This window comes from Medicago sativa, chromosome 1 (genome assembly GCF_051527215.1).
Source record: "Medicago sativa cultivar Bolivia chromosome 1, Bolivia_mono, whole genome shotgun sequence".
Classification (NCBI taxonomy): domain Eukaryota; kingdom Viridiplantae; phylum Streptophyta; class Magnoliopsida; order Fabales; family Fabaceae; genus Medicago; species Medicago sativa.
In genome coordinates, this window is record NC_140749.1 from 2,222,709 (window position 1) to 2,239,721 (window position 17,013).

Genomic DNA, 17,013 nt, shown 5'->3' on the forward strand with positions numbered 1-17,013 from the left:
AATTCGACGGAGGGGGTAAATTGATCAACGTTGTGCAATTTCAGGGGGGTAATTGAAGTTTTGTTAATTTCAGGGGGGTAATTGACGAAACTTACAATTTTAGGGGGGTAATTGACTATTTACTCCCCATTAAAGCAATCCAACTCACTTGCGTGTATATTGCGCGTATAAGCATAGTTATCGCAAAAAAAGAAAGAAGAAGGAAAAAAAAAAATGACGAAGTGTAAGTGAGAAGCTTGAAGAGTTGGCGCCTTGATAAAAATGAAATTAAGAAGGAAAACAGAATTCCCGCCTAAAGAATGGAAAATACAGAAGAGCACTAATACCATACCACCTGTGATCCGTAGTAGTGAAATTAAAAATGTATTCCTCTTCCTCCGCCGAGAAAAAACCTAACCCTAAAAATGTATACCACATCGGAGGTCTTCCCGTCGAATTTCCATACCAACCCTACGGTTCTCAATTCGCGTTTATGGGTCGAGTTATCTCAACCCTTAATCGAGCTCAGAAAGAAGGCCACTCTCACGCGTTACTCGAATCCCCCACTGGCACCGGTAAATCCCTTTCTCTTCTATGTTCCTCTCTCGCTTGGCAGCAACATTATAAACCCACCCCTCCGCCAACCGCCGCCGCCGATCCTCTCGCTGACGGCGGTGGATTTCTTCTCGACGAGGTTTTACTTCCTTTAGGTATGTATCTCCCTTCAAATTCCAATTCATTTCATTTTATTTTATTTTATTATTTGGATAATCTTTCTTAACCAATCACACTTTCCATCGTCAGAACCTACCAATAAGAAGCTCAAGAAAAAGACAGTTCCTACTATTTATTATGCCTCGTACGTTTTTTTTTTCTTTTTCATTTCTTACCATTGCTCAATTTATAATTATCATCTTAGATTGTTCCAGAATTTCAATGCCGTTCTCTATATCCTAAAATTTAACTATTTTTTTTTTTTTGTTTTGATTTTCTCATGTACTAGGAGAACACACTCACAAATTACTCAATTGGTTCGTGAATTGCGCAAAACTTCATACAGGGTGCCCATGGCTTTGCTGGTAGGTTGAAGGAACCCATTGCATTATGATCCTTTTGAATTTGTCATTTTTTCTTAATGAAATTTATACATATACGTCCTTTTGAACAATGTGAACTTATTTGATATTAATCTGTCAATTTAATTTGTTTGTCAATCATATTACAACTAAATTATATAGCATTGTTGACGAGATAGTGAGATACCAACTAATATGATAAGGATTCTAATTTAGTCGAGGTTTTATGTGAAATTTACCTTGCCATTTTACCTGTCATATTTGCATATACTGAGAGATATATTACATTAAGCACCATAATCTTAAAATCATATGGATCTAGCTGAGTATTTCCCCCCTCTTATTTTGTCAGGCATCACGGAAGCATTACTGCACCAATAAAAATATACGTGGCAGAGAGAACATAGACGAAGAATGGTTGCTTTTACCTCACCTTTTTTTATTTTATTTATGAGAATTTATTTATATTATGCGTACTGATATATTTCATAAATGTTCTCAGTAAACAACTTTTGAAAGATAAGGTTATAGGATGTCCAGAGTTCAAGTAAGTGTAGTCTTATCCACGCATGCTTTCAATATATTTTTATACCACTCTTCTTGAAGTAACTGGAATAAGAAACTTCCCGATAAGCAGAAGTGTACAGAAAGTCAAAGCTCATCCTTCCCTTCAGAAAGGAGGATGCAATGAGGTGCATGACATAGAAGATCTTGTTAAAGTTGGACAATCGGTGAAAGGTTAGGTTTTTTACTGCTGTAATATTTGCCTTTTATTTATTTAAATTTTACACTAATCCATGTTAATTACAAGCATTGTATTATATGCTCTTTCAGGTTGCTCTTATTATGCCGCCCGTTCTATGTCAAATGATGCACAGTTGGTATTTTGTCCATATAACTACATCATTAATCCAGTCATTCGGGGAGCAATGGAGGTGGATATTCAAGGAGCCATCGTGATATTCGATGAAGCTCAGTAAGCTTTGCATCTTTTCTATTTGTTTGCAAGTTAACAAGACAGTTTTAGGATTTGGGTTAAATTGTGCTGGCTTTATTATTTCTTTTACAATTATTAATGGGTTCCAGATGTTTTTTTTTTCTTCACATCAGTTGTATGCAAGCCAGGCTAGAGCTGAGTTAAACTTCGGTAGTAGCTTATATCCGTTTCTTCCCTATATAACCGACCTTTACATGTTTGAACTTTGCAGCAATATAGAGGACATCAGTCGTGATGCTGGTAGTGTGGATATTGAAGAAGATACATTGGACAGTATGTTCTGAATCTCTATAGCTTCTGTTTTTATCATTTTAATGACGATGTTAACTAATTGGTCATACTTTCAAAAGAACTACAAATGGAGCTTGAGCAACTATGTCATTCAGATATTGCAATTTACCTACCCCTGTATGAAATGACACAGGTAATTAGTTTAGATATTGGGTTTGAAATGCTTGACTATATAAGTTTATCCTCGGTGAATGTATATTTTACTGAGTACTTCTGTTCAGGGCCTTACTAGCTGGATGGAACAGAAGAAAACTACTCTGGAAAAACGTGACTTTCAGCACTATGTGTCATGGTAAGTTAAGGCACTTATCAGTCTGTATGCCTCTATTTATATTTTGTAAATATAATTATTCATTTGGTAATTTTTATTATGACACTCTAAAGATCCCAATTATTATAGAAGTTGGTGTGCTATGACTTGATATAAACACAATGTAAAGTGTGATTTCGGAGATGAGATAATAAGTTTTTCCTCTTATCAAAATGGCATCATACAGTGCTGGAATATAAAGGCAGTCTATCATGATGTGATTAGGGATTACGACCAATCAGATACAGCTTGGTGTGAGTTCGGGCGAGCGTTTAATAAATATGCTTTTAGTGAACATGATATTATGTAGTTGGTTTTATTGAAATTGAAGTGAATTGGTTTATGTTTGAATATTTCTACGCTAAAAGAAAATTTGATATTTGATATAAAACATAAACTTAACACAAATGCTACCTTTTTATCATTTACACTCAAACCATGGCATAGACTATAGAGAAAATCAATTTTCATTCAAAGTAATTAAACATTTAGTTTTTTTTTTACCAAAATCGCAAATGATAGGAGAGAAAGTCACACTACACCATGAATCCAAACTCACTAAAAAACAGAGGATAATAAATAGTGACAATAAATTAGAAGCTGATTCAGATTTAAATCGCATAAATTATTGTCTGAATTCAAACTATTCTTCTCAACTATCTGAACAAACTTTGACATGGGAAAAGGAGATTGGGAAAAGGAAATTAGAAGCTGATATAACTATAAGTTGTTTGAAACTTTAAATAATCAGATCCAGCTGAGGTATTGGGAAAAGGAGATTACGCTGTCATGTTCTTCCACGATACAATTTTATTAGAAACATTGTTGCTCCTTCTATCCTGGCATGGCGCTGTTTTATTTCTGATTAGCTTGGGTTGTTACCGTTAATTGTAATTATAATATCTTACATTTTATACCAGTTTCACTCCTAATAAGGAACAAGAAGTTAAATATGCTTGGGAAATTACATTATTTTTTGGTCACTATTTTGACAAACAAATATAAAATTAGATCCTGAATCAAATTTTATTTTGAACTATACAACAACAATATCCCACTAAGTGGGGTCAGCTACATGGATCAAATTACACGATAATGTTCTATCGTAAACTATATTTTGATCAAATTCATTAACCTCTAAATCTTTCCTAATAGTTTCTGTTATAGTTTTTCTAGGTCTTCCTCCACCTCTTTTGAATTATGATTTACTGAAAATTTCGACAGAGTATCCCTCTGTTTTCAATACTCCCAATATCAGAATCATGTTTACAAACAAGTATTCCCAACCAGAATCTCAACGATAACATATATAAAGCTTGCAAATCTCAAAATAAAGATATTTCTATACTACAATATAGATGCAGAATACACAGACTCAAAATATACACAAACAAAAGGGTCGCCCATCAAGGAGGATTACTAAAAGTGTAATAATGCTCAAACTTTGGATCTGCTAGCAGCCTGCTACTTAGTTGCATGTAAGATGGAAAATAGAAAGGGGGTGTTGTTGAAACAGAGAAGAAGAAAATGAAAATGGAAAAGTGAAGAAATGAGGGAGAAGGGTCATGGGTTTTGTTTGCTTTAGTTTAGTTTTTTTTTTTTTTTTTGAAATGGTGCATTTCATTAACTATGTGAGAACTGAAGGATTGCTTATAACTCAGTTAATCTTTTTGCCTTATTTGAATTGGTATTTGAAAAAATATATAACCTATGTATCATCCAGAGCCTCGTAATATAAAAGCTATATCCGTGATTTATTAACATAAGCCGTTTTTATCTATAGTTGGACTGGTGATAAGGCTTTACAAGAGCTTGAAGAAGCAAATATTTCAAAGCAGTGCTTCCCTATCTTGCTAGAATGTGCTACTAAGGTATCTCATTTGTTTGGCATGTTGGATTATTCTTATTTTGCATGCTATTTGACAACTTGATCATTTATCAAGGCAATCAAAGTTTATACTGACTTGGAAGCAGATGAACCGCATTTAAGTGGCATGTCAGTGATAACATTGGAAGGTTTGGGATTATGTTTTTTTAACACACACATTTCGTTTTTCAGTTATTTACCTACCTCAGAGTATCTGCTATTACCAATAATCTTTATCAATCTCATTTCAGGCTTATTCTCATCACTATCCTATTTCTTCTCAAAAAATGGATCTCATATGTTGGATTACCAGCTTGCTCTTCAGCGAACTGTTAGAAAACATGATAGTAAGTAGTTGCAGTCCAACAATCAATAATGTCAAGCAAAACCCCAAATGTCAATGTTGTTATCCACATGTAGCTAAATGGGAAATGGTTTGAAAACCTTTTGATTATATGAATGGAAATTTTGGATGTACAATTCAAATATGAGAATATAAATCATCAAATATTAAACATAATTCAAATATGAGAATATAAATCATCAAATATTAAACATTTATGTAGAGAAATTTGATTTTTTTTTTTTTTAATATTAAATATAAAGAATCAAATTATTTCCAATGTATTTATATTCTACATCAACTAGTGATATGGGTCATTTGGCAAAAGTAACTTATAAGGTTGGGGTAATTCTCACCAGTTGAGCTAGGGTTGAGTTAAACCTAACAGGCTAAGAAGTTCTAGAATGATATATGGGTTCTTGTATTGATATTGAAGCTGTTGTTCATAATGTACTTACTCAGAACTTTATTCCGTCATCAGGACTTAATCTGTTAATAAAGGAAAAAGTAGACTTGAACTTAGATATATAAAATAGTGTAGTTAGTTTGTGAAGACAAATGATGGCTTCTATTTGTATGATTGGGAAACTAGTAGCAGGATAAATTGATTAATGACATTGTAAAAGTTTCAAATGGTAGTAAATCTCTGCTGTCTCTGCCTGAAAATTTCTGCATCAATGAGCATTGTTCTTTGATTCTATGTCAGGAAGAGCTTCTGGAAACTGGACACACACTTTAAGTCTGTGGTGCTTGAATCCAGCTGCTGTGTTTAGAGATGTTGCTGATCTTTCTTTATCAGTCATATTGACTTCTGGGTAAGCATCGTGAATTTGCATTCAGGGGCCAAGTGTCTACACGTTGAGGACATTAATTATTTGATTTTTTTTCTTTTGTTCCAACCATGTATTCTTGAGAGGCACATACATGCCTGTTAAACAGCCTGATCTTATAAAGTAGCCTGATGGGTCAGATTGATAACGGGCCAATTATGTTCAGGCCAAATAAGTCCAGTTTCATGTAAGCATGTAATTATATTCATAGCCTGCCCTGGGTTTATGTGGACCTGGCTTGCTGGGAAATGGCCCAAACCTTTTATTATATAGATATTAATGGAATTAACCTTCTCAAATGTTATGTTAAAATCCCCCAAACTAACATGATACTACATTGGTTTAAACATCTCTTTAATCCATGCCATGTGCACATTTTCTGGTTTAGTCCTTAAAAAATTACAGTCTGTTTTAATTCATGAAATATAGGAAATCTGCTTTTAGTCCTTGTTTTTAGACCCTGTAATACTTGCCCATGCTGGAGCCAGTCCTTATACTGTGTTTTTAGTCCCTGTAATACTCATCCATGCTGGAGCCAGTCCCTATACGGTCTCTATTAATAAATACGGTACACATGTAACAAGGATGCAATTATGTTGTGGATAAATATTACATGGACTAAAAATAACTTTTCCATAGGGATTTGAACCAGTAAGATATTTTTTTACAGGCAGTAAGGCACCAAAGCTGGAATTGAGGCATATTACACATACTAACAAGTTATTTAAACCTATCTTTCCTTATAACCCCAGGGGTTCTGAGCATGCATAATAAAGTTGGTGCTTTTGCCCAAATGCTATGTCTGAGTAGCAGAAATAACTCGATTTCTAATGGCATGTTCTGTGTAAAACATTTGTTGAAATACATTTGTTGAAATTCGGTTCCAGTGAGGCAACGCCGCATTAAGCATTTGTGGTTAAAGTTTCACCAAATAAGTGATCAATATGATATATCAATATCATATATTGCTGATTGTTATTTGTTTTCTTAACTGCTGCAACACTTGGCATGAGGGTCAAAACTTGTATAGAAGTGAGTTCAGTTAATAGCATCTCTGTTTCGTAACGATATTCTAGTATCATCGACTTATCAATTTGGGGTATTTTTAGGACACTGTCACCAATGACGTCGTTTTCTTCTGAACTTGGAGTTAAGTTTGAAACTAATCTTGAAGCTCCACATGTAATTGACACTGATTCACAGGTCTGTGCTACTCTCTCTTATCCTTAAAGTTGATTATCTGCTGTCATGTAAGTGCCTGTTTTCTAAATAATAACCTTTTGCGTACAGGTGTGGCCTGCTATAATCTCCACTGGTCCTGGTAATTATCCTTTGAATGCAAGTTACAAAACTGCTGATGTATATGCATTCCAGGTATCCATCCTCAGTAACTATTTTTCACTATTCTATCCTCTTTGAATACATCTGCTGATTATAAGTTTTGGTATAGGATGCAGTTGGAAGATCTTTAGAGGAAATCTTCAAGATTGTTTCAGGTGGTTGTCTTGTGTTCTTTCCAAGTTATAAATTGATGGAAAAATTATGCACCCGATGGTCTGAAACAGGTCAATGGTCTCGACTCAAGGCAGAAAAGCCCCTTTTTGTTGGTGAGTAATCCTTATCTTCTTCCTAATACTCAATGAATTATGAAATTGATTTAAGATTGTAGTTTCTGTTTATTTATTTGCCTTTTCTTTTGGCGATCCTTTTTTTCTTAAAAATGCAAACCTTAAAATTGAGAAGATTTAATTTGGTTTGTTGTTAATATCTAAAAGGTTCTTGTCGTCACATTGTTTTGGGTTGCATTAAGAAACTGTATTATGTTTGTACTTGGTATGCAGAATCAAAGGGGGGAAGCCAAGATGATTTTGAACTTACATTGAAGGGTTATTATGACTCAATTCATCATGACAAAAAACCTGCTTCTGGAAGGAAAAGAAGGATTAAGAAAACTGATCTAAATCACTTCCATGCAGTTGATTCCATACAGGATACTAAGAAAGGAGGAGCAGCTTTACTTGGTGTTTGTCGAGGAAAGGTGCATCACAATTTTACCCATCCCTTAGATGTTGCTTAAAAATTATGTACTTGCAATTTGATTTTCGCTACATTTTAGAAAGTTAGAAGTGCTGCAGTAGTACACGAGGGAAACAGTATTTTCATTTTGATCTATTCCATTCCAAAAAATGGAGCATGGAACCATTCCATTATATTCTTATCTAAGATTAATTTCAAAACATAACACTATATTATGGCCTTTCATATTAGCTCTTAGGATTGGGTTTTATACTTTTAATTACTATCATGTTTTGTTTTCCTTTTTTGATAAGAATTAGAAGTCTAGTATTATTCTAAATTAAATTCAAGGCTTAATCTTGGCATCAAAATATCAAATAATAAACATAATCATATTTCAATCAAAACTTTATTTTTTCTCTTTTCTCCTTTATCTAAATCCCTATAAAGTAAACAAAGATCAACTGCAAAAGTCTTAACCAGCAAGTCTATCCAGCTTCTTCTTTGTGCTTCATTTAATTAAAATAAACTATGATTAAAACACAGTTATTGAAAAAAAGAACATACTGATGTGAATATTTTAATTGGTACAAGATAAATAAATATCTGCTTACCCAGCTTGTAAGATAAAAAGTTGACATATATTGGTCTGTTTAAGTTTATTATTTTACAATTTTAATTTTATATAATTTTCTATTTTTAGTTTTATTATAAATATTTAAATTTTATTAGATTTTTTAATTTTTTTTGTATCGTATATAATAGTAAATTAAGTGTGTTTAAAGATTACATATTGTTTTTAAAATTATGTTTATTATTATTTTTAATTTAAATATTTTATATTATATTTTAAAATAATATTTTTATTAGGGTTAATGTTGAAACAAGCTCCTAGCCGATCCTATTGGTTTCTAATCCAACCCTCCTATCAAGATAGAAATTTGTCTAGTTTATCTAGGTGGACAAGATATGATGAAGAGACAGGATTGAGTTATTCTTGTATCCTAATGACTCAACAATTGCTAGATTATAGCAAAATATGACTTATATTATCTTGTCTCTTTTATCATGACTATTAAGTTGACCCTATATTTTTCATATTGCCTCAAGCCTTTACGAAACTGACTCCACTGTTTAGTTGAGACACAGTTTCAGCATTTTATACCATGTTTTCTCTTATTCAACATATACCTTCACCACAAATGTGCAAATGAGCTCATTATATGATTGTATTTTATATAATGCTTGCAGGTTTCTGAAGGAATTGATTTCTCTGATGATAATGCCAGAGCAGTTGTATCCTTCTTTCTACTTATAAATTTACTTAATTGTTCACTTTAAGGAGGGGGAGATATCCTGGTCTTATTTGGCCACGCTGTATCTTGAGTTGATTAAAATAATGTATATTTTCAGATTATTAAAAGAAAAATAAAGGTTTACTATTACGATTATTAAAGTGGTAAAATTGTAGCTGGCATGGCTTTGATTACAGATTATACACACCAGTTTTATTAATCAATGTAATTTTTAACTAAAAATAAAAATTGTACGTTCTTGACTATCCTAGATCATTGTTGGTATCCCATTTCCAAACATGTAAGAATATTTTCTTTTCTATTGTAAATATTCTTGATAAGGCACCTACAGGGGGAATACATTTCTCTGACTGCCTGATTTATTGTAACAGGTATGATATTCAAGTTGCACTAAAGAAGAAGTATAACGACACATTCAAATCATCTAAACAACTGTTAGGAGGAAATGAGTGGTACTGCCACCAAGCATTCCGAGCTTTAAATCAAGCAGCAGGTAAAACTTGGTTCTGATTTATTTATCATATTCTAACCAAAGCAGATTTTTTTTCTACTTTCTTAGCTATGTTGGTTACCTTCTACATTTTGCAGGGCGGTGTATACGACATAGACTTGATTATGGAGCAGTCATCCTATTGGGTAATCATACTGAACTGCCAATGCCAATTATTTCAGTTCTTTTCCACCTTTTATCTTGTTCATGTCTTTTTTAGATTTAGAATTTAGAAACTTGTTTCAAATTTGGAAATGAAGGAAGGTTGAATTAGCCAAGTTTTCTAGAGTAAGGAATACTACCTTGGTGATTTTTAAATTTTGATCTTTGTATTATCTTGTTCAAAACTGATTCTTTTAAGTTTATTTTGGATTTTTGTAGACACCATAACATTTGGTGAATAACTAGAGAGCAGGCAGTTCTGTCTCAAACCATCTTTTTGGTTTAGAAATTAGAATCAAGTTGTTTTGTTTCCTTGTCTTTTCCCCTTTTTGCAGTGTGGTCTATTGTTGAACTATGGTTTATTTGATATTGTTTTTGGACCATTTTTACCATAATAAGTGTAAATGTTATTGTTGAATTAGATGAACGCTTTCGTGAAGAAAGGAATAAAGCATTTATTTCGAAGTGGTTAAGAAAACCCTTGAGAGTGTATGACAGTTTTGATTTGTCACTGGAGAAACTAAAATCATTCTTTGAGAATGCCAAGGTACATGACATGACATGTTGGCTTAGTTTTACCTTCCATGTTACTTTTTTGGGCTTGGTGCGAAAGAATTATTGATGCGTTTAACTTGATGTAGGAGCGGTATGGCTTGGTTACATTGCATGCCACAAAGAATTTGAACTTAAATGATGATGATGGTGTTCAAAACCAGGATGGAAATATGTGGTTTCCAAAGAAGAAAAATCAGAAACTGAACAAGTCTAGAAATGGAGCTGAGAAAGAGACGTCGGTTATTGAGGATAAAATCTCTATTCCCACACCGATTCCGAGCTCTCACAATCTTGGTGAAAGTCAGCCATCAGCTCCAAGGAATAGTAACACATACAGTTTCAAAGACCATATTAACCTCCAATGTTGTAATCTGACGGAAAGGTATTCTTGTTTTCCCCCTTGTTTTTGAACATTTTATTTTTAATTGGATGGTGTTTTTTTGGCAACTAAACTTAATGTTGAACATATCTAGCTTGCGGAGTCAGTGTTGACCAGAATCTTTATTTAGTTATACCTCCTAGTTTGTGTTCTTTGGCCTTCATATATAAAAAATTATAGGCATGTCATAGGTCTACCGTGAATAGGAGGCCCATTAACAATGGGTGCAACAGAAGAAATAGAAAGAAGAAAGAGACAAATGGGCCTAAGGTTCCAGGTCTCCGGGTGTGATAGAGACACGAATGAGGGCTGATAAAGAAAAAGTATAAGGTAATAAAGGTTGGGTAGGCTGCTTAGTCGGCAAGTTTGTTATGTGTGAGTAGGTATAAATAGTGAGGTGAGTGAGTTCTGTTGGTTATGCAAGAATATTAGAGTGACCATTATGGTTAGGTAGAATTTTCTCTATCTCTGAGGAGCATGGCTGTGGGGTTGATTGGGATCATTTCCTTTTACAATTTATCTTTCATTTTGCTATTGTAAGAGCTTTTGCTCAGCTTCCATTCAATAAACATACAATTGGGCATTCTGAGTTTTGGGTGGGATTGAGAGTGAGGAAGAGGTTTTTAAAGGGGATTTTATGACCAGCACAGGTGCTATTTGGATTGGCTTATTTGATCTTATCCACTGGCATAATCACTTGTGTGACTGTTTGGAATAACTTATGACCTGTTCGTAAGCTTTTTACACTTTATGATTCTTGGCAAGGATAGGAAAGAACTGGTAGTAGGAGAACAAGGGGAAGATGAGATCATGAGACTGAAGGTGGAGAAGTGAAACCACTATAATTGTACATGGGTAGTGTGGCAAGGATGACCTCACGAAAATCCTTTAAGTTATGGGGTTCCAATTTTGGGGAAAGGGGTGATTGAATTGGTTGGCTTGATTGAATTGGTTGACCTATGCATCCCATGATTTTATCTCTGAACATTTGGTGAAGTCATTCTGTTTCAGTTAGTTAGGTGGCTCAGTATTTATATATAGAGATGCATTGCCTTCTCTTATAAGATAATAAACAGATATTCATGATTCATTCATCTTCTATCTAAATCAAACAAGTTGGAATATTGGAGCTTATCATGTGAAATTGAGGATGTTAACATTGTGTCCTCTAAAAGAGTTGGATCTGGTGGAAGGATTAGAGGAGTTGCTTCAGGAATACAAGGATTTGCTTAGTACAAATACAGAGCTGCCACCTAAGAGGTGTTACCATTGACTCAATTGTTGAAGAATAATATTATGTGGGGAGAGGAGGCCATGACAACATTGCAGCTTTGAAGGAATCAGTGGTGTAATTACTCCCGTTGGAAATACCAATTTTCAAGGTACCCTTTGAAATTGAAACCAATGCTTCAGGGTTAGGCTAAAATCTGTGTATGAAAGGGAACTTATTCCACAGTCTTGCATTGCAAAATTGGAGGTCATTCTTAAAGGGGAATCATTTCATATTTCGTGCAAACCAAAGAAAGTTGAAATAACTTGTAGAACAGAGTGCTGAAGAGGAACCGCCAAAGTGGGTGTCCAAGCTCTTGTGGTATGATTTTGAGGTACAATTTAAGAAAGGGAAGATAACCATGTTGCTGATTTATTGTCAAGGGTGATGGACGTCTAGACAATTTTGATTATTTCCAATTAGCAATTTAGGTTGATAAGTCCCTTAGAAAAGTAATACTTTATATAACTGTGTCTCCCAATACCCATCTAGGCCATTCCTTCTCAATGTGTAATGTGTTGATTATGGAACGAGAGGAGGTTGGTATGCATTAGTTGTACAATCCCGAATTAGTTGCTAATCGGGGTTGGAATTAACACTCACATTAACTTGTGTTTATTGTAAATACAGCCTTGTGCAGTCTGATTAGATACACAGAAATTACAGAAACTACAATACCAATTGATCTTGCTTGGATTAACTATTTTGTTAAAATGTAATCGTAAAAATAGAAATTTAAGTAGGATTTTACCTTATGCTTGTATGTCTTTCTATCATGTTATGGGTGGGGGATATTTGTGGTTTTCAATTAGGGGATGAACAACCGACCTTAGTATCTTAATTCTCAGCTGCATTTGGACAAAAGGTTGTTATTTTTTATCTGCTAAAATGCTTTAGATCTCTTTTAGGTTCACTGAGGCATCATCTGTGACATTTACACATGATGAAACCCCCACCATCAAGGAAAGCCCATCTTCACATATTGCCAGTGATGCTGGCAGCGCATATTACTCTAAGGATGACAATTCTGATTGCACCATAATTGAGGCTTCTGATCAATTTGCAATGGATCACTCGTCAAGTTTTCCAGTGTCTTCAACTACTGGAAGTAAAATATCAAACACAGTCACTCCCGAAAAGAGTGTAACTGCAAATAATATTCCAGAATCATCTTTGAATTCGAGTGTTAATTCTCACAATCAGAAAAGGAGAAAGCCCACGGTAGTACCATTTATAAACCTCATTGAAGAAGAAAACCATGAAGCATCTTGTGTCAGCACTCCGAAATGGTACACAAAAAGCTCAGTGGAAGTTAGAGAGGCAACCCATGAAACTGAATGTAGTTTGGGAAGAATTTCAAACTCGCAATCTCCTCAGTTACCAACAAGCAATTTACCTGGGTCATGTTCATTAACTATCCCTCTACTAGACAAAAGGTTACTGCTATTTTGTTCACTCTGCAAAAACCCATTGGGACGACATGAGAACCATCTATCTCTTACATGCTCTTTGATTTCATCATCAATAGTTCACTTGAGATTCCTTTTGAAAAAAAGACTTGCAACATACACCGCTGATGCAGAAAAGAGGGTACCAGTTATTGTTACTGATTCTTCATTTGTTGATCAACGTGTTTGCAATAGAATACCTAAAAGTACACAGGAAGAAGGTATATGGTGTCCAGAAGATGGGTGTGTTTTCAGCACAATTTTTTGTCCCTTCTGCAGCAATAGCAACAATTTGCTCGGAGTTCAGATCATGGCAACCAATTCTTCAAATGCTAAGTTACTTGACAAGGTGAATTTTACAACTAACATCAGACAACCTTATTTCACTAGTGCTTAAATCTATTTTTTTTTTTATTTTTTTTATCATTATCTGCTGTTTCAACTGGTCCAGTTTCAGCTATCAATTCTTCTATTTGCTGTTCTTTTGATTAATGCATTCACTAACATATTCACCACAGATATTGTTTTTCTTTGATTCTTTGGAAGTGAAAAACCAAGAAGAAGCAGGAAAAAGTGCTTCAGAGGAAGTGGTAAGATTAAATCATACCGTTAGCTACTCTTTTGTATGAAGCTAATATTTAACTGCTGTTGAGTGACAATAGAATAACCAATACTTTTTCTAGCGTTATGCCAAAAGTAATAATTTTATGGCTATAATTTGAATTGAAGATATGGAACACCAAAACTACACCAAATGGTCTTTTGCTTTCGTTTTATTTCCTATTTGGTATATTGACCTTGAATTATTTTATTGAATTAAGAAAGTGATTATTGCTATATTCAATACATATGGAAAGTTTCATCTTTACTTTTGAAATTATTGTGAAACATAAATAGTTAGATAATCGCTTTTTAATTGCTTTAGGATTTTTCACCAATTACCGACTCTGGCATGGATGGAGTTGCAGCCTTAAATTCCTTTGAGAAATATTCTTATGTTCCCCAACCAGGGAAATCAGAAGTCTGGAAGTCTAGAAAATCAAAGGTCAAAATTTAAACAATGCTTTAAGCAATTTTCTGTTAATGGTTGGTTATTCCTTTCTCTTATACTATTTGTTTTATTTTTCAAATGATGCAGCCAAAACTAAGAGGGTCGCCTTATGCAGAATGTTAAAGCTAGTTTGGCAATAATTGAGGTAGGGATGGTGTTCTCTCGAAAATTGAATCAAAGAATGACTTGGTCGTCAGTGCATCTGGTGTAATTAAGGACTTGTTTAGTTTGAGTTTGTTATCATTGCATATATCTTGGCTAATGATTACAAGAATCTTAATTTATTTTCATTTTGTTAATTTACTTACAGAATTATTTTCAATGCTTATTTTTTGAGAACAAAGGATAAAAATCTAACCCCAGGGAAAGAAAAAAACGATCAAATAAAAAAAGGCTTCTCAAACTAAGCAAATTTTCTAACCTGGTATTCTATAGCTAAGGTTTTATTTTTTTGCATGTTTTTTTTCTTGCCATTGAAATTGCCAACGTAAAATGCTCTTCACCCAACAAGCAGTAGAATGGTTCTTCAAATATTTAATAATTGTTGCTTTCTCTTCCTCATGAGTGTAAATTCTATCTATATTAATTTCTAAATTTTTTTTTTTTCATAAAATGTTGCAATACCTTAAAGTCATGAGCAATATTTGCATTTAAGTCAATAACAGTTTACATGTTTTGTATTTTCAATCAAGGCAATACTAACAAGTTGCTAACAAGAGCCATTAAGTCAAATGCTAGCAACTAGTTTTCTAGTGAGAGAAACTCCAACTTCTCTCTAAACTTTTTTTCCCCTTCGTTCATCGAGGAGGGGTGGTTTTAGGTCATTTTTTGACCTAGAATCACCCCTCTACATCTTTTTTCTCTTTTCTTTCAATCTAAATAAGTGGTTTTCACATAGATCAAGTTTCTTCTTTTGTGTTTTTTTGTGATTTCGTCGTCTAAGTGCGGCGTTGTGTTGTTTGTCGTCTTGTGCGGCGTTTGATTTTGCGTCTTGTCGCGGTGTTTGTTTAATTCCTATTGAAAGATCGGCATCAGTCAATTACAAATTCAACAAATGATTTGGTCGTCAACGTTGCAGATCTGGAAGCATGTGAATTTCGGTGACTTAGGTTTTATCATATTTTTTGTAGGCATTTTGCCGTTTTATGCTATTAACTTGGGTGCTGTGAGTTTGTTCGCAGATTCACCCTCTACGTTTTTAGCGATGTTTGTATCTGATGTACTCTATCAATTTGAATGAATGAATATCGTTTTGTTTTTGTCAAAAAAAAAGTCAAATGCTAGCAATACCCTTTTGTTAATAGATATTTTTAGCATTTCCTTTTAAAATACATGTCACGTTAACAAAAGTCCTATGATACTAGTTAAGAAAAAAAAATAAAAATAGACGTATTTCATTCATTGTAAAAATAATTTTTGAACATTCAAAAAGTTGAACAGAGCTTTTCAATGTTATTTTTATATTAATTTTCTCAAAGCTTAAATGGATTTTTGATCCCTCTAATTTTTAAAAATGAAGTTTTAGTTCTCCACTTTTTTTTATAGTGGTGACGTGGCTTAGTCATTAATAACATGCCATTGCTTATAAGGCAAATATGTTAAGACATGTTTTTACTAATTTGTTTAAGGGTTATGTTAATTTGTGCCCTAAGGGCACATGTTAAGAAACCTAAAAAAAGTAAATTTGTATTGAAAAATATGATATTTTAACTTTTTAGAAGTTGACTACACGACTTTTGAAGCGTATATTTCTATAAAGAGCTCCTTAACATGTGCCTTTGAGGGCACAAGTTAATATTTGCCTTTGTTTAATTAGATATTATATATATATATATATATATATATATATATATATATATATATATATATATTTATATAATGATATAACTCAAACAAATCAATAAACTCAAACAAGTCAAAATTATCTTCAACAAACTTCAAAAATCAAAACTCCAAAATTCAATCCTTTTTTCAATCCATGAGCATGAGATTGGAATTTCGAGGTACAATTTTGAAGGTTGGATACATTGTTCTACGTCGGGTTAAGACTTAAGAGATGTTGATGAAGTTTGTGGCGGAGGACAGAGATTGGGTCGATTTAGAAGAGGGAGACCCACACCCCCATATTATTTGCAATTTCCACTTAAATAGGAGCCTTCGTTTATGTGTATATATATAAGAGGTGGGTTTGAGGGCACAAGACACGGTGCATGAGAGAACATACATGTTAGTGCTTTCATCTCTATTTTTAATTTTGGTCTCTAATAACAAATAAAGATAAATTTAGTACCTATGCACATCCAAAAGTAGTTCTTGAGACCTTGCTAGTTCACGTGTAGTGCTAGAAAGAAATGACTGTTGTATCTGGAGAGTGTTAGCTATGATGCCAACTGCACCGAGTAATTTATCTGTGGTGGTGAAATACTCTTAATCCCAGTGCATTTTGCACGCCTCAGTCAAATCTGATAAGTTACTTATTCTCTATTCTATTGTGCTTATAGTTGTATAAGTTTTGTCTAATATTTCTTATTGTTTATCACTTTATAATAATTCTATGTCTAATTTTTTCAACAATCTTAAGAGTATTTCGTTGACATAGAATTATTATTTTAAAGTCTAATTGTTACAGTATT

The 17,013-nt window shown here is 33.5% G+C and overlaps 1 protein-coding gene across 1 annotated transcript; it reads left to right on the plus strand.

The window, feature by feature from the left end:
• The first annotated feature begins 141 nt into the window (after positions 1–141).
• On the plus strand, positions 142–14,702 carry LOC146951669 (RAD3-like DNA-binding helicase protein). The gene is made up of 28 exons (XM_085753973.1): positions 142–689; positions 784–838; positions 983–1,058; positions 1,408–1,472; positions 1,558–1,602; positions 1,693–1,793; positions 1,890–2,031; positions 2,264–2,325; positions 2,403–2,476; positions 2,565–2,635; positions 4,437–4,524; positions 4,597–4,669; positions 4,772–4,867; positions 5,570–5,678; positions 6,803–6,896; positions 6,984–7,067; positions 7,144–7,300; positions 7,535–7,731; positions 8,961–9,005; positions 9,277–9,305; positions 9,397–9,518; positions 9,614–9,661; positions 10,100–10,224; positions 10,319–10,614; positions 12,790–13,678; positions 13,848–13,919; positions 14,255–14,374; positions 14,468–14,702. The coding sequence occupies exons 1-28, from the start codon at positions 362–364 to the stop codon at positions 14,501–14,503; spliced, it is 3,699 nt and encodes a 1,232-aa protein (XP_085610099.1). The 5' UTR covers positions 142–361; the 3' UTR covers positions 14,504–14,702.
• The last annotated feature ends 2,311 nt before the right edge of the window (positions 14,703–17,013 follow it).